Source organism: Hemitrygon akajei, chromosome 8 (genome assembly GCF_048418815.1).
Source record: "Hemitrygon akajei chromosome 8, sHemAka1.3, whole genome shotgun sequence".
Classification (NCBI taxonomy): domain Eukaryota; kingdom Metazoa; phylum Chordata; class Chondrichthyes; order Myliobatiformes; family Dasyatidae; genus Hemitrygon; species Hemitrygon akajei.
The window spans coordinates 103979012-104002311 of record NC_133131.1 but is presented as its reverse complement, the minus strand read 5'-3'; the positions used below and the strand labels follow the sequence as shown (position 1 = coordinate 104002311).

The 23300-nt window shown below is 41.0% G+C and overlaps 1 protein-coding gene across 8 annotated transcripts in view; it reads right to left on the bottom strand.

Moving 5' to 3' along the window:
* Positions 1-15505, bottom strand: part of vwc2 (von Willebrand factor C domain containing 2) — a 158016-nt gene extending 142511 nt beyond the window's left edge. For 2 of the 8 annotated variants that reach the window (XM_073054313.1, XM_073054320.1), the window contains exons 1-2: positions 14612-14827; positions 12843-13296 (exon numbers count right to left, since the gene is read on the bottom strand). In XM_073054313.1, coding sequence (XP_072910414.1) covers positions 12843-13250 — 408 coding nt within the window. In that variant the 5' untranslated portion in view covers positions 13251-13296; positions 14612-14827. Of the gene's footprint in view, positions 1-12842; positions 13297-13756; positions 13922-14138; positions 14248-14395; positions 14560-14611; positions 14828-15384 lie in introns of those variants that run through there. The other 6 variants (XM_073054315.1, XM_073054314.1, XM_073054317.1 and 3 more) reach the window with 6 other exon arrangements.
* Between the last annotated feature and the right edge of the window lie 7795 nt (positions 15506-23300).

Below are 23300 nucleotides of genomic sequence, written 5' to 3'. Positions count from 1 at the left end.
GAAGTATAACATAGCAAAGATGAGTGGGAAACTGGAGGACTGGGAAGCTTTTAAAGAGCAACAGAAGATAACAAAAAAGGCAATATGCCAAGAAAAAATAAGGTATGAAGGTAAGCTAGCCAAGAATATAAAGGAAGATAGTAAAAGCTTCTTTAGGTATGTGAATAGCAAAAAAATAGTTAAGACCAAAATTGGACCATTGAAGACAGAAACGGGTGAATTTATTATGGAGAACAAGGAAATGGCAGATGAGTTGAACAAGTACTTTGGATTTGTCTTCACTAGGGCAGACATAAACAATCTCCCAGATGTAATAGTGGTCAAAGAAACTAGGGTAAAGGATGAACTGAACAAAATTTATATTGGGCAAGAAACGGTGTTGGATAGACTGTTGAGTCTGAAGGCTGATAAGTCCCCGGGACCTGATGGTCTGCATCCCAGGGTACTTAAAGAGGTGGATCTAGAAACCGAGGACACATTGGTAATCATTTTCCAATGTTCTATAGATTCAGGAACAGTTCCTGCTGACTGGAGGGTGGCTAATGTTGTCCCACTTTTCAAGAAAGGAGGGGGAGAGAAATCAGAGAATTATAGACCGGTTAGCCTGATGTCAGTGGTGGGAAAGATGCTGGAGTCAATTATAAAAGAGGAAATTACGACACATTTGGATAGCAGTAGAAGGATCAGTCCGAGTCAGCATGGATTTATGAAGGGAAAATCATGCTTGACTAATCTTCTGGAGTTTTTTGAGGATGTAACTATGAAAATGGACAGGGGAGAGCCAGTGGATGTAGTGTACCTGGACTTCCAGAAAGCTTTTGATAAAGTCCCACATAGGAGATTAGTGGGCAAAATTAGGGCACATGGTATTGGGGGCAGAGTACTGACATGGATTGAAAATTGGCTGGCTGACAGGAAACAAAGAGTAGCGATTAACGGGTCCCTTTCGGAATGGCAGGCTGTGACCAATGGGGTACCGCAAGGTTCGGTGCTGGGACCGCAGCTGTTTAAAATATACATGAATGATTTAGATGAAGGGATTAAAAGTAACATTAGCAAATTTGCTGATGACACAAAGCTGGGTGGCAGTGTGAAATGTCAGGAGGATGTTATGAGAATGCAGGGTGACTTGGACAGGTTGGGTGAGTGGGAAATGTATGGCAGATGCAGTTTAATGTGGATAAATGTGAGGTTATCCACTTTGGTGGCAAGAACAGGAAGGCAGATTACTATCTAAATGGAGTCAAGTTAGGAAAAGGGGAAGTACAACAAGATCTAGGTGTTCTTGTACATCAGTCAATGAAAGCAAGCATGCAGGTACAGCAGGCAGTGAAGAAAGCTAATGGCATGCTGGCCTTTATAACAAGAGGAATTGAGTATAGGAGTAAAGAGGTCCTTCTGCAGCTGTACAGGGCCCTGGTGAGATCCCACCTGGAGTATTGTGTGCAGTTTTGGTCTCCAAATTTGAGGAAGGACATTCTTGCTATTGAGGGAGTGCAGCGTAGGTTCACAAGGTTAATTCCCGGAATGCCGGGACTGTCATATGTTGAAAGATTGGACCGACTGGGCTTCCATACACTGGAATTTAGAAGGATGAGAGGGGATCTGATTGAGACATATAAGATTATTAAGGGATTGGACACACTTGAGGCAGGAAGCATGTTCCCACTGATGGGTGAGTCCAGAACTAGAGACCACAGTTTAAGAATAAGGGGTAGGCCATTTAGAACAGAGATGCAGAAAAACTTTTTCACCCAGAGAGTGGTGGATATGTGGAATGCTCTGCCCCAGAAGGCAGTGGAGGCCAAGTCTCTGGATGCATTCAAGAGAGAGTTAGATAGAGCTCTTATAGATAGCGGGGTCAAGGGATATGGGGAGAGGGCAGGAACGGGGTACTGATTGTGTATGATCAGCCATGATCACAGTGAATGGCGGTGCTGGCTAGAAGGGCCAAATGGCCTACTCCTGCACCTATTGTCTATTGTCTATTAGGAGTTGCAGAAACAGCTTAGGGTCCTAAAGAAAGAGATCTGCTTGTCAAAATAAAACATGCTGCATAATTAAGGAACAACAGAAAAAATGAAGAAAAATAAGAGAAAATTCCAAAAGTCCTCGTGAATAGCAGTGATTCGATGAGCAATAGAATGGGAAATATAAATAAAATAATAGAAAAGATCATGAAATTAGTCGAAAAGTCTTTGCTGTGATACCAAGTAAAAAGTTGGTTAGGAGTAATATGTACTCTTTAAAATTGACAATCGTGAAATTACTAATGAAAATAAGTAAATGGTAAAAATGTTAAAAAAAATTATTCCACCATCATTTGCGTAAAAAGACGGCAACAGCATGGTCAATATCCCAAATAAAGAAGGGTGGGATCTCATCAAAATTAACTTAAGTTTATTTAATGTAATTGAAGCCTTACGATTCCCTTGGACTAAGATCATTTGCATTCCAGAATGTTGTAGAAATAAATATGAACACTGGAGATACCCAAATCTGATTTTATAGAATTCCCCTATTCAGGAGCTACTATTTTAAATCGGAAACTTGCACGTCACTCTATTAATCAAAACATTTGAGAAGGAGAAAAAATATTAGCATATTATAGAACAGCTAGCCTAACAGATATTGTCAGGAAATTAGTAGAATTTTGATGTCCTGCATTTTAACATTACAAAGAGATATTAATAAATTGAACAAAAATATGGCAAGTTGGTATCTAATAGAGGCAAGTGTAAATTCAACCACTTTGGGTCTTGAGATGATCAGACAGTGTACTTCAAGTCATAACAAGCTAGAAGACGTGAAGGTGTACAGAGAAAATAGTCATAAAGTGATCAATAAAATGCCATGGTCAAATACAAACAATATCTAGGACTATTATTTACCAATGTAAGTCACTGATAAGGCTACTGCTGCTTTTTTGTCATGACTACCCCTCACATAAGCACAGATTTGAAGAGGTATTGTATCAAAAGGGCTCACTACCACACTAGCAAGATTGGAACCACAGAGGAAGACATTCACAAAATTAAGTTCAAAGCGCAAAATAAACTTATTACCAGAGTACATATATGTCACCATATATTAACCTGAGATTCATTTTATTGTGAGCATTCACAGTAACTACAAGGAAACATGATAGAATCAACGAAAAACTGCATACAACCAACCAATGTGCAAAAGACAACAAATTGTGTAAATATATAAAAAAACAAAATAACAACAACAACAAATAAATAAATAATACTGACAACATGAGTTGCAAGTCGTTGAAGTGAGTTCATAAGTTGTGGAATCAGATCAGTCTTTGGGTGAATGCAGTTATCCGCTCTGGTTCAGGAGCCTAATGGTAATAACTATTCCAGAACCTGGTGGTGTTGAACTTTACTGGCTCTCACTCAGTCTGCGTTCACCTGGACAACAGCAATACCCATTGCTACTGTTTATTGAAAGAAGTGCATTAACCTTGACTAGTGATGTTATTAGGACCAGGTCCAGCACAAGAGCAAAGAGCCATATAACATGGAAACAGGCTCACAACCCAACTATTCAGTGTCCATCTAATCTCGTCCCACTTTCCTGCATTTAGCCAATATTCCTCAGCCACAGCTATCCAAAGTGAGTTTCACACGAAGTGTTGAATATGGGTGTGATTTCATCTGGGTATGACCATGAGCAGGATTCAATCCGAATATAACTCTTTTCACATGCGATTTTTGGCTAAGAGACTGGTGCTAATGAATTGCATCCTCACCATTTGTGCCTGAGCACTTTTCCATCAAAGTTTGGAGTTCTTAGTCATAGTCCAAGCTTATTGTAAAAAGGGAGCATTAGCACCAGATACATATTGTTGTCTGCACCAGAGAAAAACTTGCCTAATGGTCCATTACCCAAAAAATGAACTCAGCACTGTTGATGAGTAAATTGGTGACAACTGTGAAATTGTCTTTGTGTATTCAAGAATCATTGCCTAATTGTGTAACATTTTCCAGAGGCAAATAGTGGTTGTTGAAGTACTGTACCTCTAGCTTGTGGGATCCGTGGTCACTGCCTGCTACTTATTTATTCTGTGGTCAATATAGTGGTGAGAATACGAACAGATACTAAGTAGAGAATTGGCTTCCCACCTCTTTGCCCACAAAGTTGTCTTAACGTCAAATATTTAATTAGCATGATTCGAGATCAGGATTTCACAGTTGTCTCCTGATTAATTATGACTGTGAGTTTAAGTACAGCTCCAGTGCTATATTTAAGTTTGCTGATGATACCACTGTTGTCGGCTGAATCAAAGGTGGTGACGAATCAGCATATAGGAGGGAGATTGAAAATCTGGCTGCGTGGTGCCACAACAACAACCTCTCACTCAACGTCAGAGAATCCAAAGACCTGATTATGGACTATAAGAGGAAACCAGAGGTCTGTGAGCCAGTTCTCATCAGGAATTCAGAATCAGAATCAGAATAAGGTTTAATATCACTGGCATATATGATGAAATAATGATTTGTGGCAGCAGTACATTGCAATACATAATTTAAAAAAACTATAATTTACAATAAGAAATATACAGTGGATTCTGGTTAATTGGGCCATCTTTTAATTGGGGCAGTCACTTACTTTGGACAACTCTTAAAGAACAAAAACTAATGGATTAAAAAGATGAGATTCTATTTATTTATTTGGGACACTGTGCCTCTTCGTTGGGGAGAAAACTTGCTGAACAGTTTCTAACTAGCATCAGCCACGTGTAATTGTGTGGACATTATCAATATAGAATCACTTACATGTACTTTCAAAAAGCAGTGAACTTTGTCACTGATAGTAAGCAAGAAGATGCCGGAAGACAATTCAGAACTGCTTTGCTCACTGTGGTTTCAAGCATTCAGACGTGGAGATGCCAGAAACAGCTGGGAGTTAGCTACTTCAAGTTAGGACCTAGGAAGAATTTGAAGGTATCAACAACCATCCTGAAACTAAAGACTTGGAGGATGCAATCATTGAAAGCACTGTATGAAAGCAGTCCATTATCTGCTCTAGGTGTCAGCAGTGATTTTGGTCAATCAAAAGGACATGGCGGTGTACACTGGATTAATTAATCCATCGATAACTATTTGAAACCAATACACTGTAACTCCTCCAGAATTGTCATATGACTCTTGGTGGTTTCCCTTCCCTTCTTGCAGGATCACTCCGTTTTTGAGGATGGCCTGCTCTAGGCAGATATACATCTGTGCTATGTTCTTTCCATTTCTTGATGATTGACTTGCATTTTCTTGTATCCATCTCCAGCCCTGTGCTTTTCAATGACCTTTTCACAGAACTTCTAGGAGTGTTCTTTTATCATCATGGTGTAGTTCTTGCCAGGATACTGACTCACCAGTAGTTGGCCCTTCCAGATTCAGGTGTATTTTTACTACAATCAATTGAAACACACTGACTGCAAACAGGTGATCACCATTTAATGAATTATGTGACTTCTAAAACCAACTGGCTGCACCAGTGATGATTTGGTACATCATAATAAATGAGGTGAATACTTATGCAGTCAAATATTTTGTGTTTTCTATTTGTTATTAATTTATATTTGTAGAGATCTGTTTTGATTCTGGTTAATTGAGACACATTGGATCTGTCTATTTCAGCTCAATTAAGCGGCTGCCCCAATTATTGGAAGTTTCGCAGAAATAGTTAAAAAGGTATTAAAAAACAAACTACCACTTAACTGAATAACAAATTATGTATTTAAATAAAATACAGAGCAAATTAAAGCACTACCAATACTATCACACTATTAGAAAACAGTGTTTATTGATTGCAGCTCAGTATTCAACACCATCATACCGTCACAGCACTAAACAACAAGCTCCAAAACTTGGGCCTCTGTACTTCTGTCTGCAACTGGATCCTCGACTTCCTCATTGGGAGACCCTGTCTGTGTATTTTGGAAATGACATTTCCTCCTCACTGACAATCAACTCTGGCACACCTCACGGATGGGTGCTTAGCCCACTGCTCTACTCTCTCAACATCCACAGCTGTGTAGATAGGCACAGCTCAAATGCCATCTATAAATTTGCCAATGACACAATTATCGATTGTAGAATTTCAGATGGTGACAAGGAGGCACATAGGAGTGATATAAATCAGCTGGGTGAGCGGTTTTGCGACAAAACCCTGCACTCAACATCAGTAAGACCAAGGAAATGATTGTGGACCAAAGGAAGGGAAAATCGAGGGAACACACACCAGTCCTCAGCAATGGAAAAGGTGAGCAGTTTCAAGTTCCTGAATGTCAACATCTCTGAAGATCTATTACATTAATGTAATTACAAAGAAGGCACAATGGTAGCTAATTTTTAATGGGAGTTTGAGGAGATTTGGTATATCACCAAAGACTCGCGGATTTCTACAGGCATACTATGAAGAGCATTCTGACTGGTTGCATCAGCATCTGGTAGGAAGGGGCCACAGCACAGGATCAGAAAAAGTTTCAGAAAATATCAGCCAGCTCCATCATAGTAGTAGGCTCCCCAATATTAAGAACATCTTCAAAAGGCAATGCCTCAAAAAGGTGGCATCCATCATTAAGCATCTCCCAGGATGTGCACTCTTCTCAATGCTATCAAGGAGGAGATACAGCAGCCTGAAGACACACACTCAGCATTTTAGGATTAGCTTCTTCCCCTCACTCATCACATTTCTGAATGAACAATGAATCTATGTACCACTACCTCACTATCTTTTTTGTTTTTGCACTACTTATTACAGTTTAATTTATATACACAGTACCTATAAGAAGTATTAACCCCCGCCCCCCCCCCGGAAGTTTTCATATTTTATTGCTTTACACCATTGAATCACTATGGATTTAATTTGGCTTATTTGACACTGACCAACAGAGAAGACTTTTTCATCTCAAAGTGAAAACAAATTGCTACAAATTGGTCTAAATGTATTACAATTACTAAACACAAAATAATTGACTGCACAATTATTCACCACCTTCAGGTCAGTATTTAGTAGACACACCTTTGGCAGCAATTACTGCCTTGAGTCTGTGTGGATAGGTCTCTATCAGCTTTGTACATCTGGACACTGCAGTGTTTCCCCATTCTTTTCAAGACAGCTCAAGCTCTGTCAGATTGCATGGGGATCATGAGTGAACAGCCCATTTCAAGTCCAGCCACAAATTCTCAATTGGATTGAGGTCTGGACTCCAACTTGGCCACTCCAGGATATCAACTTTGCTCTGCTTAACCCATTCCAGTGTAGCATGGCTTTATGCTTGGGGGTTATTGACTTTCTGGAAAACAAATCTTCTCCCAAATCAGTTCTCTTGCAGACTGCATCAGGTCTTCCTCTAGGAGTTCCCTGCATTTTGCTGCATTAATTTTACCCTCTACCTTCACAAACCTTCTGGAGCTTGCTGCAGTGAAGTATCCCCATGTCATGATGCAGCCACCACCATGCTTCACGGTAGGGATGGTGTGTTTTTGATGATGTGTGGTGTTCCTTGTCTGTGTAACTTGTGACTTTTGGAGCCACTTCTGAACTTTGATGATCACTTGTAATATTAGTAGGAGCACATCATATTACTTTGTAGCATCTGTGTCTACTTAAAGGAAAACATTACTGCCATTGAAAGACTTGAATGGGCTGCAGACGACTTAATTTCAAAGTTGCAGAGTGTACTTAAACTAAGTGGGAAGTTTTCTTTGGCATTTTGTTGCTCAGGAACTCATTCAATGCCTGACCATGTGGGAAGGTTAGTGACCTCGGGTCTGGTAGCAAAGGCATGCCCCTCTGTGAAGAGCCCACCCCCACAGAGTCCTATGTGGACCTCTACAATGTTTTTGCAAGTTCAAGTTTTTGCGGCTTTTATCACTTCCCTGGCTCCTGGCATCAACCTGTAGTCCAAACATCCCTGCAGGCTGTGCTGCATTCCGAGAACAGTAGCCAGTGCCAGAGGAAGATCCGGAGGAGTGGGATGAGGAGCAATGGGAGTTACGAGGGGAGACCTCAACACCACAGCATCAAATACCTCTCTCAGTAGAGCCAAAAAGGAGAACATTGATTATGTGCCTCTAAAGAATTACACCTTTCTCAATGTGTTGCTGCAAAGTATCTGAAGTAGGGAACTATTCCATCAGGTACCATGAAAATTCTGCTGAACCACCATTGTACTTTTTCTCATGTAACTTTTGCTCATTTCACAATTTTTTAATGCTATGCGCAGTTTGAGTTTGGTGCATCAAAAAGGGGCAAAGTTTTAATACCAAGCAATTATGTATTATGGTGATTATTAAATTAAATAAAAATCACCCTCTTACCATCCCACCAGCTAAGTAAAGCAATGCAATCAGCTTCCTCTCAACAAACTGTTTCAGTAATCTATAAATGCATAGAGAGCTTCACTTTTCAACTTGAATTTGGATTGATCCCTGCTACAGCAACTTGTTACATCAATATATCCCTCTCTCTAAATCTCAACAGTATCTTCATAGATTTACCACTGATCCCTTTTCAACAACAGATTGCACTTAAATTGAGGTAGATGGATTAGAGATGATGGCTGCAGCAACATTAAAAAGATAGATTTTAAACTGGCTTTTGAAAGAACGGCAGATAACTTGTCAAGGCTTTCATTGATGGATAAGCATTTACTAAACGCCAGCTTAAATTTGTTTCTTGCTTTGGTAACAGTGGTTAAAAGAAAATATTGACCATTTAATTCCTGTCAATTCTACATATAGATTGTTGTGGATTGCATGCTTCTTGGCATGATTACTCATAGAACAGAATCCCATCAACCGTTCGAGGTTGGTTTGATTGGAACTGGCCTCTGCTCCCTTCCTTTTCAATCATGATGACGGCTCTCGGTTCGAACTGGTTTATTTCCTCCATAGATGCTGCATGACTTGCTGAGTTCCACCAGCATGTGTGTGTGCTGCTCAAGATTTCTAGCAGCCGCAGAAACTATTCTTAATGGAATGTCTGGCAGCTCTTGGGCTGTATTCCCTGGAGTTCAGGAGAATGAGGGGGGATCTCATAGAAACATTCCGCATGTTAAAAGGCCTGAAAAGATTAGATAAGGCAAAGTTATTTCCCATGGTAGGGGAGTCTAGGACAAGAGGGCACGACTTTAGCATTGAAGGATGTCCATTTAGAACAGAGATGTGGAGAAATTACTTTAGTCAGAGGGTGGTAAATCTGTGGAATTTATTGCCATGAGCGAGCGTGCAGGCCAAGTTATTAGGTGCATTTAAGGCAGAGATAGATAGGTTCTTGATTAGTCAGGGCATCAAAGGGTATGGGAAGCAATAGACAATAGACAATAGGTGCAAAAGTAGACCATTCAGCCCTTCGAGCCTGCACCGCCATTTTGAGATCATGGCTGATCAATTACTATCAATGCCCAGTTCCTGCCTTGTCCCAATATCCCTTGATTCCCCTATCCATAAGATACCTATCTAGCTCCTTCTTGAAAGCATCCAGAGAATTGGCCTCCACTACCTTCCGAGGCAGTGCATTCCAGACCCCCACAACTCTCTGGGAGAAGAAGTTTTTCCTTAACTCTGTCCTAAATGACCTACCCCTTATTCTCAAACCATGCCCTCTGGTACTGGACTCTCCTAGCATCTGGAACATATTTCCTGCCTCTATCTTGTCCAATCCCTTAATAATCTTATATGTTGCAATCAGATCCCCTCTCAATCTCCTTAATCCCAGCGTGTACAAGCCCAGTCTCTCTAACCTCTCTGCGTAAGACAGTCCAGACATCCCAGGAATTAACCTCGTGAATCTATGCTGCACTTCCTCTACAGCCAGGATGTCCTTCCTTAACCCTGGAGACCAAAACTGTACACAATACTCCAGGTGTGGTCTCACCAGGGCTCTGTACAAATGCAAGAGGATTTCCTTGCTCTTGTACTGAATTCCCTTTGTAATAAAGGCCAACATTCCATTAGCCTTCTTCACTGCCTGCTACACTTGCTCATTCACCTTCAGTGACTGATGAACAAGGACTCCGAGATCTCTTTGTATTTCTCCCTTACCCAACTCTACACCGTTCAGATAATAATCTGCCTTCCTGTTCTTACTCCCAAAGTGGATAACCTCACACTTATTCACATTAAACGCCATCTGCCAAGTATCTGCCCACTCACCCAGCCTATCCAAGTCACCCTGAATTCTCCTAACATCAGGCAGGGAGTGAGGATGACTGGAAGAATTGGATCACCCATGATTGAATGATGGAGCAGACTCGATGGGCTGAATGGCCTACTTCTGCTCCTATATCTTATGGTCTTATGCTATCATTTAGGAATACTCATATTTCTCATCCAATCAAAGACCAAAATCTCAGTCAGAACAACTAACATTCACCCTCTTGATGAAGGAAGTAAACAGCCAGTGGTATAAGATTATGTTTTGACAAACAATGCAATAGGAAAAATGACAGTGTATTCTAACCACATATCCTATTTTTTGAGTCCCTCTGCAGGTAGAAATTCTATTTGAAGGTAACATTCAAAAAATTAATGTACTAGCCCTGAAAGGACAAAGAAAATTACCAAGCCTCATACCCCAGCTTAGCCATGATGGTTCACTGCAGATTAGTTGGAGATATTGTGCAAAAGGCACCTGAAAATTCAACCTTGTTCTTTCTTTCAAACCCTGCTGTGTTTTTAATGTGATGTTAGCTGTTTCTGTCTTAAACTGGAAATCTTACTGGCAGCATTAATTTTAACATAAAAAGGGAACTGATAACAATGTTTCTGTTAGCATTTAGATAACTATATAAAACTATAGCTATTAAAAACAAATAATGATTTCAACAAGGTTTAAGATGCCTTAATGAAACAAGTTTTGTTGAGTAGATGTTCATGCCTCACTCTAAATGAGCAAAATATTGTTGGTCATCCTAGAGATCTTTACAATCTTATATAGCTACCCTTTGCTACCAGCTACCAGCTACCAGCAAAATCAAGGTTTCTTCCCATGTCTAGCTTAATGCAGAAGTACTGAATTTTACTGTCAGTGAATCAGTTAAGGCTTTGCTGTTTTCAGCTTTCTCCTCTGCAATCAAGGTAAAAACAATTGAACTGATATGAATTTAAAATCTTTGAGAATCTAAATTTAAAAAAATACATCGAAAGTCATCTAACTACATTGCCTAATACTAAGCCAGAATAAGTATTTACTCTGGTTCATATAATGCTTCCATAAATATTACAAATTAAGAAATATTAAATTAAAAATGTTAACATGGTATTATATCCACCTTAATCAAATGCACATACTCCAATTTTTATTTATTACATGTACAACATTTCAAAAATTTACAAGTCAAAATGCTACAGACTATGGAAAATAGAAATACAAATACTCAGTAAGTCAGGCATCATTAGTAGAAAGTACAACTGAGTTAATATTTCAGATTCTTTTTTTTTAACTTCTTATAATGTTATCAGAGGATCCTTTAATGCAAGTTACTGTCTAACAAGCCTGTTGGGTCACCATTGATCTGCTGACTGATTACAACATGCACCAGAAAATGAAGTGGTTTGATATTGGTGGGAGCTTCAAGGTCTGCACATTATTGCTTCAGCAATAACTAGGCTACTGAGCTCGATAGAACTATGAGACAACAGGTGTTCATAGGCCCAATTAGTGCTACAAAGACGAACTTCTTTCTCAATTAATTCATAAAGCATAGAATCTGACTGCACTCACATTGACTTAAAGCCTTTGTTCATTTTACACAATGGTCCAGAATTTTGATTCAGGGAAACACAATTCTTCAAGTTCAGTGTCTTGAACTGACCTGCTGAGTTCGTCCAGCATCTTGTGTGTGTTGCTCAAGATTTGCAGCATCTGCAGAATCTGTTCCATCACTGACAGTTTTGACATCTGGTAAAACCAGGGGCCTGGTCTAACTAAACACCAAAACATTTCTGTGGGTTTTAGAGCCAAAAGGACATGCATATTCGCCAGTTAGGTCAGTGATCGTTTAATTGAAGACCTTGTCATTGAACGTTCTGCCCAGGTAAGTAGAGTAGATTTAGCAGGCGGGCAGAGCAGCTCACATCGCCAATTAATCCTGGCGATTTTATTTGATCCCAGTTAATTTGGTGGGTTTAGTATTAATTGTTTCCATAGCATTACTTTGCATGAATTGCTGTAGAAAAACTTTGAACAATTTAGCAATGAAGAAGATACCGCAATTGACACTCCTGATACTGTTGGTGTTTCACACAGTTCATCATATCACATGACATTCCCTAGAAACTACTTGGTGAGGTGCTGACTTAAGATAGATTGTGCTCAGCTACAATCCACTAGGCTACCAAGTCATAACGGATGCAAATACATGTTACCACAGACAGGCCCCAGCTAAATTTCAGTTTATTTACTTCTTGGTATACAGTGCAGAGTAGGCCCTTCCAGCCCTATGAGCCACGCCATCCAGCAAAGCCTCGATTTAATCCTAGCCTAATCACGGAACAATTTGACCGGCCAACCGGTAGTAGACCTTTGGGATGTGGCAGGAAACCGGAGCACCTAGAGAAAACCTATGTGGTCACAGGGAAAACGTACAAACTCCTTACGGGCAGCAGTGGGAATTGAACCCAGGTCGCTAATGCTGTGATGCATTGTGCTAACCACTATGCTACCGTGCTACCCTTGAGACAGCACCCGCTGGAAGAAACAGAGAAAACAGTTGCTGAAATACTTAATTAAATGCTAAACATATTTCAGATGAAAGAACAAGGGAAAAGAATGTATGAAGATTTAAGTTTAAAAAAGATGGCAGATGAAAACAAGAGTTTTCTTACCCTGAACTCCTCCAATTGTTTATATTTCTTTTCCCGAAATTCACAGTAATTCTTTACTTCCTTGCATTCAGGGCAACAGCGGGAGGTGTCCACACGGATACAACGAGGATGTAGGCTAGGACACTCTGGTTTGACACACAGTGGCCCATCATCAGTACACAAACATGGGCAAGCAGCCGATCCGGGAGTGAACTCCTCTCCAATTTCATACACAAATCCATTTTCATCCACGCAGCCTTTGCCCCGGTAATCTGGGTATGAATATTCAGAGGTGCCAGTGACCATAGGCAATGACTCAGGTCCACCTGTAACATCTTCCTGGGACTGAGACACAGAACAGAGGCAGCAAAGGGTGACAAAAAGTAGGCAGCAGGTGATGAGTGGCGAGGAGATAATCCCAGGGGCCATGACAGGGATCTGTTAAGGACATTCCTCACAGCTGCAGCATCTTCAACTGGAACAAGAACAGCACAGTCACAGACCTGTCAACCCAGACTGAAAACAGCTTTGAAAAATAATTTTGCTCACAAAGGCATCATAAATCTCATTTTGCCCATTTATTTTGATGATACTAAATCAATAAAATTAAGCTAGCCAAGTAAAAAAAAATGCTGCTTCTGCCATAACAGAACTAAAACTGTCTCTGACTTTAAGCAACTTGAAATGGCAGGACAGGCAAGCTACTGCTCCCGATTCCGAGAAAGATTACCCATAAAGTAACTGCGCTTCCTTCACAATTTGAGCATTTGTGATATTTTTGAAGAAAACTTTTGTAGATGTTATTTCAACACAAAGTTGAACTTGGGAAAAATAAATTCTGAATGCATCTTAGCTCCTCGAGGAAAGATTGCATTTTCTTTTTTTTTTGCATTTTCTATGATAACGTGTCAACTTGCCCCTCAAAAAACACTCACATTACACCTTAAACTTAACAAGATGGCAGCGGCAGGTCAGTGCCACACTATATTACCGATAAATGAAAAATCCAACCTGTTCACCGGCTGTGACTAATGTTTTTCAAAACCAAAGCAAGACGTGCGACGCAGCTGAAATATTTTAGGCTACCATGCACGTTCAGCATCAAGCTAAGCAGAAAATACTAGGCGATATGCCATGCCCTAATAACAACAAGGTTCTCTAAGACCGGCTAACGCAGTGCTGGGGATCTGTGTGAGCTGGTCAGATAAGGTATTCCAGCGGGAAAACACGGTGCCCGAAGGCAGGCGTGGAGAGCGCTCGACGCCCGCCAGCCTCGGACGCCAGCGGCAGCAGCTGCCGACCAACCGGACAACTTACCAATAGCAACACTGGCCACCGCATCCAGACGTTTAACTATTGTTTTTATTTGACATGGCCTGGATTGCGAAAGATAAAATCGCCACTACGAAGACAAAATGGATTTTTCATACACATACACACGCGCGCGCAGAGACAAATTACACAGCAAGCGCAAACTTTAAAACAGTCGCTCACAATAACGCATCAATAATACTGTGAAGGCTGTCCGCTGATGGCCCCTTGGGCAACAAGATGTAAAAGTCAGACTGAGTTACCCGTCTAATTGTGGCCATTGTCCGTACGGTGTGGCGGACGTGTCCCTGCAGCTGAAAGCGACCCTACTTTGCTCCCGGCACCTGGAGCTGTCGCTGCTGGAAGTGAGTCTGATGGTCACAGCTCCGAATCAGCACCGTGAAACCGCGCTGCCTGGCCGATTCCGCTCGGGACATGGCAGCGGGGCGGCTCGCATCAAGAGCAAGAACACCACTGACCTGAAATAATGGAAGTCCAAGCCGCGCAGGGAGGCACGGTCCCGGGGAGCGAGGCGAGCGCGGCGGGGATCCGGTATCTCCGCTTACTCCATGACCGGTGCGGGACCCGGAGACTCGCCACACTGCGATCCCCGTCACCGCCGCCACACTCCAGCTCCGACGGGGAAACGGAACTGGGCTGCTCCTATCGCCCAACAGCAGCTACCTCCTCCTCCCCGTACACTCGGCAACTTCCCTCCCTCCAGGTTTCCGAACAACTTCAGAACAAATGATTAATCCCAGAGGATGGACAGGCGCCGATGACAGGAAATCACGGTGCGGTGTGGGCTGAATAGCCATCGGGGTCACCTGCCACTAAAGTACCCGGACCTGCCCCGGAGAAAGCGCAGGCACATAAGCTCTATTAGAAACATTAAGGCCACTGTAAATTTATTACAGCTCCAGCAAAAGGGCAACGAAAATGATCGGAACGCGAAGGAAGCAAAACAGGCGGAAGAGCAAGGCTGGACAGTGAGAAAGCGAGGGTTGTAATTGGTTGTTTTACATGCCCGGTCTGTAGCCGAACTTCGGTCACTGAGGCTGCAGCATCCCGGGCACTGACTGATCGGAAGCGGCAAGAGTGCCAAGTCGTCCCAACCATGAATATATTACATATATATTTGTTTGGCTACTCAGAAATAACGGGCAATCAGTGGACGGCAGCGAAAGGTGAGCTCCTCGGAGAGCTATTTCAACACGTGGCCGGGAATCCCCCACCGCGCGGGAAACCGAACCTCAGCCTGCAATCGTCGAAATCCACACGGAGTTTATTAGATCACGCCTGAATGCAAAGTACCAGCGGCCAGTGGTAACGGACTGGGTCTCGACGAATTTACAACTGTTCATCGTTGTCACAGGCATACGTGCACAGTGTAATACATGCCGTAAAAAATAGCGCTTTTTTTGCAGCAACAGTAGAGTGAGGTTTCAGTTTACAGGTTACAAGCATAGAGTCTAAGCGATGAAGTATTGCAGTTTCCTTTCACGGGGCTTATAATTATTTAGAAATTCATTAAAAGAAATATATAGTGAAACGACGGAAAACAAAATCTTCGCCATAAAAGCAAAGCAGTCTTGTTTCGATTCTTGCTCAAAGCCTGCAATTAAGAATATGATGGTAATGTTCGGGAACTGGGGTCGGTGGGCGTTCACAAAGGACTTGACGTTTATTTTAAGGCAGTTGTGAACTTCCCTGTTCCCTTCACCCCAATCTAGAAGCTCAGGGGCAGCTCCAGATATCACAGTGGTATTAGTGAGTGCAAATTGAAACGTTTTCCCTCAGAACCAGTGAGAAGGTTCTGTAGAAGGGTAATGTATTTTTTACTGTCCCAGTCAAATAATTATTGAAGATGGTTCAAATATTTGTTCTCAAAGTAATGACAATAATTCTCAAGACAAAAATTCTGATGAAGACTCATATGAAAAGACTGTTCTTTTCTCATCCACTGATACAGTTTGAATAAAGGCATGGGCAACTTTCTAAATGGGGTGAAAATTTAGAAATCAGAGGTGCAAAGGGACTCGGAGGTCATTGTGCAGGCTTCCCTGAAGATTAACTTGCAGGGTGAGTCTGTGGTCAAAATGCAATGTCAGCATTCATTTTGAGAGGACTAGAATAGAAGAACAAAATTGCAATGCTAAGGCTTCAGACTCCACTTGGAATATTAAGAGCAGTTTTAGACTTGCCACTGGCATCCAAAAGGGTCCAGAGGAGGTTCACGAGAGTGATCCCGAGGATGAAAGTGTTAACATATAATGAGTGTTTGATGGCTCTGTAATTGTTCTTGCTGGAGTTCAGAAGAATGAGGAGGGAAATCTCATTTAAACCTATTGAATATTGGAAGTCCAAGAGTGGATGAGGAGCACATGTTTCCTATAATAGGGGCACCTTGGTCCAGAGGGCACAGACTCAGAATAGAAGGATGTCCCTTTAGAACAGAACAGAGGTGGAATTTATTTAGCCAGAGAGTGATGAATCTGGAATTCTTTGCCATAAACAGCTGTAGATGCAAAGTCATTGGGTATATTTAAAGCAAGGTTGATAGGTTCTTGATTAGCAAGGATGTCAAAGATTATGGGGAGAAGGTTATGGGGCTGAGGGGGATAATAAATCAGCCATGGTAGAATGGTTGAGCAGTCTTGTTGGGCCAAATTACCTAATTCTGCTCCTATGTCTCATCATCTTATTATTTTGTCCTGTATTTTCTGCCTTTTCTGTTTTTGATTGACAAGTATCTTCATTAAGAGTAGAATTTCGCAACCGGTGATAATAAATCTGATTCTGAAACAGGGACAGAAGTGACAACTGCTTGCTTCTGACTACTGACAGGGTCAATAAAATATAACTGGAGCACGAGATGACCATTGAGTCCTTTGCATTGGCTTCACAATTTAATTCATGGTGGATCCTCTACAACAGATTCATTCCCTGCTTTGTCTCTTTACCACTTCATTCTGAAGTAGTGGAAATTGCCCGTCTACAATAAGTATTTGCTGCTGTGTGTATGTTGCTTTGAAAGAAGTTTTGCAAATGTCATAGTATTCCACATCTTAACATCTTTCTCATGAACACTCAATTTTAGTTTTTGCATTTTCATAAAGATGTTTACAAAAATAGCTAACTTGTATCCATAAAACTGCAGAGCACATCTGTGCATTAACTAAATAACTCCCCATGCAAGAGGGAAGGTAAACTCATCAGTCTATTTAAACCACCAAGCATTAGACACTACTGCTGAAGAATCTGAAGGATACCATAATGAAATTGTCAGAGAAGATCATCTAATATCCAACAGAAATATTTCTTTTTCAAATAAAGTATTAAATATGACAATTTCATATATCAAATTATAAATTCAAATCTGCAAATTTTTGTTTGTTTGGGGGCACTAACAACCCTACCAAATTTAATGCTGTATATATTTAAACAAAATTATTATTATTTGGGAAAGGAATATTTAATAGCAAACATGTCAGTGGTATGAGAGTGTTAAACGAATAGATTTAGGAGTCTCTTTGTGTCATTCATTTTATGGTAAATTATTCTTATTTCACTCCAAACCCATGAGAGAAAATTATTGTCACCTCCAGTCCTGAAATTTTTCTACTAGAAATCATTGCTTGGTGCATTGAGAGAATAATTCAGAAGAAAACATGATTATGAGAAAGATATCAAAGCTTTGGGACCAATAATAATAATATAGTAATAATGGAATGCCTACAAAGACCTCAAAATCAACCACCCAAGCATTTTCACTCTCACTCTGCTTCAAAGGAATCAAATTCCATCTCATAAATTATTGCCTTATAAAAACAAACAAATAGGTAACACTGTGCTTCTCTTTGTGAGGATCACCTGCTGATTCTTCTTAAATCATTCACCCCGTACTTTTTCAATGAATGGACAATGAAATTAGGATTTTCTAGTTTATATTGCAGAATAAACAGCAGATTCAGCAACCAACATACAGTAAACATGCTAAGTATTGATTTACTATTCTAAAAAAGGCAACAAATGCATGGAAGTTGAAAAAAATGAAACTTAATCATAAAGCTTCTTTAGAAACTTAAACACCATCACTTGCATTTATTGTCATTCTTAATGGTCCTTATGGTGCTGATGAAGTGCTTTCTTGAACCATTGCAGTCATTGTAATACTTCCATAATGTTGTTAGATTGAACATTGTGGAAGATTATTTTCCCTGATGATAAAAGAACAGTGATAAATCTCCAGTATGAGTTCACTTATATTTACATATCTTGTCTGACGTGATAGATATCAACTCTCACCAATATGGTAGAATGGTGAAGCACCCATAAGTCTTAACTGAACAGTCTGTGAACACCATCTTGGAAGACTAGACTTGTCCCAATTCTCAACTTCTCAATAGCAGTTTTAAGTAAGTGATGTAGGTATTTCTCTTACCCAGAGTGCCTTAGCCTTTTTAAGCAATATGTTGCATTACTGACATGTGCTAATTAGCCTGCCCAGTTAACAAGTCAGGCATGACTAATTGCAAATCTTCTTCATAATACTCTTAATTTTTAGTTATCTTCCAATTAATATATTTAATTTACCTTTCATGTTCAAAGTTTGCTTAACTCATCAATACTGAAAATGATTGCAGTTGAGTAGGATTTATAATTCACGATAAATTATATTTTATTCTAAATTTAAAAATTTTCTCATTTACAATAATATTATCTTTATACCTTTTGTATCCTTTGTGATACTTAAAATGCTGCAGTTAATAAGGATTGATTCATTTCAAAGTGTGGCCAAAATTATTAAAGTGTCAATTATATTTAAAAAAAGCATAAGACCACAAGATATAGGAGCAGAAGTAGGCCATTCAGCCCATCGAGTCTGTCCTGCCATTCAACCGTGGGCTGATTTAATTCTTCCAGTCATCCCCACTCCCCTGCTTTCACCCCATACCCTTTGATGCCCTGGTTAATCAGGAACCTATCTATCTCTGCCTTAAATGCACCCAATGACTTGGCCTCCACAGCCACTCGAGTCAACAAATTCCACAGATTTATCACCCTCTGACTAAAGTAATTTCTCTGTATCTCTGTTCTAAATGGACATCCTTCAATCCTGAAGTCGTGTCCTCTTGTCCTAAACTCCCCTCCCATGGGAAATAACTTTGCCATATCCCATCTGTTAAGGCTTTTTAAAATTCAGAATGTTTCTATGAGAATCCCCTTCATTCTCCTCATCTCCAGAGAATACAGCCTAAGAGCTGCCAGACGTTTCTCGTACAGTAACCCTTTCATTCCTGGAATCATTCTCGTGAATCTTCTCTGAATCCTCTCCAATGTCAGTATATCCCTTCATAATAAGGAGCCCAAAACTGCACACAATACTCCAAGTGTGGTTTCATGAGCACCTTATAGAGCCTCAACATCACATCCCTGCTCTTTTATTCTATACCTCTGGAAATAAATGCCAACATTGCATTCACCTTCTTCACCACTGACTCAACCTGGAAGTTAATCTTTAGGGTATCTCACACAAGGACTCTCAAGTCCCTTTGCATCTCTGCATTTTGAATTCTCTCCCCATCTAAATAACAGTCTGCCTGTCTATTTCTTCCACCAAGGTGCATGACCATACACTATCCAACATTGTATTTCATTTGCCACTTATTTGTCCATTACCCTAAACTATCTACATCTCTCTGCAGGGTCTGTTTCCTCAAAACTACCTGCTCCTCCACCTATCTTTGTATCATCGGCAAATTTAGCCACAAATCCATTAATACCATAGTCCAAATCATTGACGTACATCATAAAAAGCAGTGGTCCCAACACCAACCCCTGTGGAACTCCACTGGTAACCGGCAACCAGCCAGAATAGGATCCCTTTATTCCCACTCTCTGTTTTTTGCCGATCAGCCAATGCTCCACTCATGCTAGAAACTTCCCTGTAATTCCATGGGCTTTTACCTTGCTAAGCAGCCTCATGTGTGGCACCTTGTCAAAGGCCTTCTGAAAATCCAAATACACCACATCTACTGCATCTGTGTCTACCCTGCTTGTAATATCCTCAAATATCCTATTGAAGTAGGTTATTCTGGCAGGATTTTCCTTTCAGGAAACCATGCTGGCTTTGACCTTTCTTGTCATGTGCCCCAGGTACTCCATAATCTCATCCCTAACAATCGATTCCAACAACTTCCTAACCACAGATGTCAGGCTAACAGGTCTGTAGTTTCCTTTCTGCAGCCTCCCACCCTTCTTAAATAGCGGAGTAACATTTACATAGACAACAAACCATAACATACAATGCTGGAGGAATTCAACACCTTCTACACAAAGGAATAAACAGTTGTCATTTTGGGCTGCGATCTTTCATCAGGACTGGAAAGGAAGGGGAAGAAGCTTGAACAAGAAGGTTGGGAGAAGTGGCAGGTGATAGGTGCAACCAGGTGAAGGGGAAGGTCAGAGGGGAATGAAGTAAGAAGCTGGGAAGTGATAGGTAAAGGGCTGAAGAAGAAGGAATCTGTTAGTGGAGGACAGTGGGCCATGGGAGAAATGGGAGTACATAGTTAATGCAGTGAAGATAGCTCCAGAGGCTGTGTTGTGTTTTTTTGTATGAGATGTGGGAATTCTGGGAGAGCTCCAGCCTCCCAGATAACCACGCCTGCATTAGTTGCACTGAGCTGCAGCTCCTCAGAGAACATGTTAAGGAACTGGAGCTGCAGCTCGATGACCTTCAGTTGATATAGAAAACTGAGGTGATGATAGATAGGAGCTACTGGGAGGTGGTCACCCTTAAGTTGCAGGAGGCAGGTACCTGGGTGACTGTCAGGAGAGGGAAAGGAAATGGGCAGGCAATGCAGAGTAACCCTATACCCATTCCCTCAATAATAATTATGCTGATTTGGATACTGCTGGGGGGTTGGCCCACCAGGGAGAAGCCAGAGCAATTGGGACTGTGGTGCTGTGGCTCAGAAGGCAAAGGAGGAGAAGAAGACTACAGTAGAGATAGAGGACTAGACATGAGATTCTGTGGACATAATGGAGACACCCAGATGGTATGTTGCTTTCCAGGTGCCAGGGTCAGGGATGTTTTGGATCGGGTCCATTGCATTCCAAAGGGGGAGGATTAGCAGCCAGGTCTTGGTACATATTGACACCAATGACATTGGTAGGAAAAGGGAGGAGGTACTGAAGAGAGAATTTAGGGATCTACATAGAAAGCTGAAAAGCAGGACCTCCGGGGTAGCAATCCCTGGACTACTGCCTGTGCCATGTGCCAGTGAAGGTTGATTTGGCAGGTGAATGTTTGGCTGAGGAACTGGTGCAGGTGGCAAGGTTTCAGATTTCTGGATCATTGGGATCCCTTCAAGGGGAGGTATGACCTGCACAATAGGTACTGGTTACACCTGAATGCAAGGGGGACTAATATCCTTGCAGGCAGCTTTGCTAGAACTGTTGGGGAGGATTTAAACTAATTTAGCAGGGTAATGGGAACAAGACAGTTGGCAGACAACTAGATGCAGTGTGTAGTGAGGCTGTGAGGAAGGACAAAATTGCAGTGAGTGGAATGAGTTGCAGTGTAATGGGGACAAAATCAAAAAGGGTGACAAATGAAGTATTGAAAGTGTTATATTTGAATGCATGCAATATATGAAATAAGGTAGACGGTCTTGTAGTGCAGTTAGAGGTTGGCATTTATGATGCTGTGGGTGTCACTGAGTGGTGGCTTATAAAAGATCATTGTTGGGAGCCTAATATCCAAAGATACACATTGTGTAGAAAGGTCAGGCGGGTAGGCAGAGGGAGTGGTGTGGCCCTTTTGGTATAAAATGAAATCAAATCATTAGAAAGAGGTGACATGGGACCAGAAGATGTAGAGTCATTGTGGGTAGAGTTAAGGACCTGCAAGGATAAAAAGACCCTGATTGGAGTTGTACTCAGGCCTCAAACCAGTAGCCAGGATATGGGCTGCAAATTACACCGAGTGATGGAAAATGCATGCCAAAAAGGCAATGTTATGTTAGTCATGGGGGACTTCAATGTACAGGTAGACTGGGAAAATTAGGTTGATATTGATATTGGATCCTAAGAGAAAGGATTTGTCAAAGGCTTATGAAATAACTTTTTTGAGAAATTTGTGGTTCAGCCCACTATGGGAATGGCAATCCTGGATTGAGTATTATGTAATGATCCAGATTTGAGAAATGAGGTTAAGGTAAATAAACCCTTAGGAGGCAGTGGTTATGATATGTTAGAATTCACCCTGCAGTCTGAAAAGGAAAAGCTAAAATCTTATGTATCAGTATTACAGTGGTGTAAAAGGAATTACAGAGGTAGGAGAGAGGAGCTGGCCAAAGTTGATTGGAAAGGGACACAAAGCAGGAATGATGGCAGAACAGCAACGGCTGGAGTTTCTGGGAGCAATTCCGAAAGCTCAGGATAGATACAACCCAAAGATGAAATATTCTAAAGGCAGGATAACACAACTGTGGCTGATAAGAGAAATCAAAGCCAACATAAAGGCAAAAGAGGGCATGTAATAGAGCAGAAAATAGTTGGAAGTTGAGGGATTGGGAACCTTTTAAAAACTAACTGAAGGTAACTAAAAAGTCATAAGGAGTGAAAAGATGAAATATGAAGGTAAGCCAGCCAATAATATCAAAAAGGATACTAAAAGATTTTTCAGATATATAAGGAGTAAGAGAGAGGCGAGAGTAGATATTGAACTGCTGGAAAGCAATGCTGGAGTGGAAGTAATATGGGACAAGGAAACTGCAGACAAGCTGAGTAAATATTTTGCAATAGTCTTCACTGTGGAAGACATTAGCAGTATGCCAGATACTTAAGAGTGTCAGGGGGCAGAACTGAGTGCAGTTGTTATTACTTGGGAAGCTGAAAGTTCTGAAGGTTGTTAAGTCACCTGGACTCGGTGGACTACACCTAAGAGTTTTGAAAGGGGTAGCTGAAAAGATTACGGAGGCATTATCAAGAATCAATATATTCTGTAATGGCTGATTAATGGAGGACTGGGAAACTGCAAATGTCACTCCACTCTTCAAGAAGGGAGAGAGGCAGGCAGTGGAAAGTAAATTTAATTTGGAGTTAATTGTTAAGGATGAGGTTTCAGCATACTTGGAAGCACAGGGTAAAATAGGCCAAAGT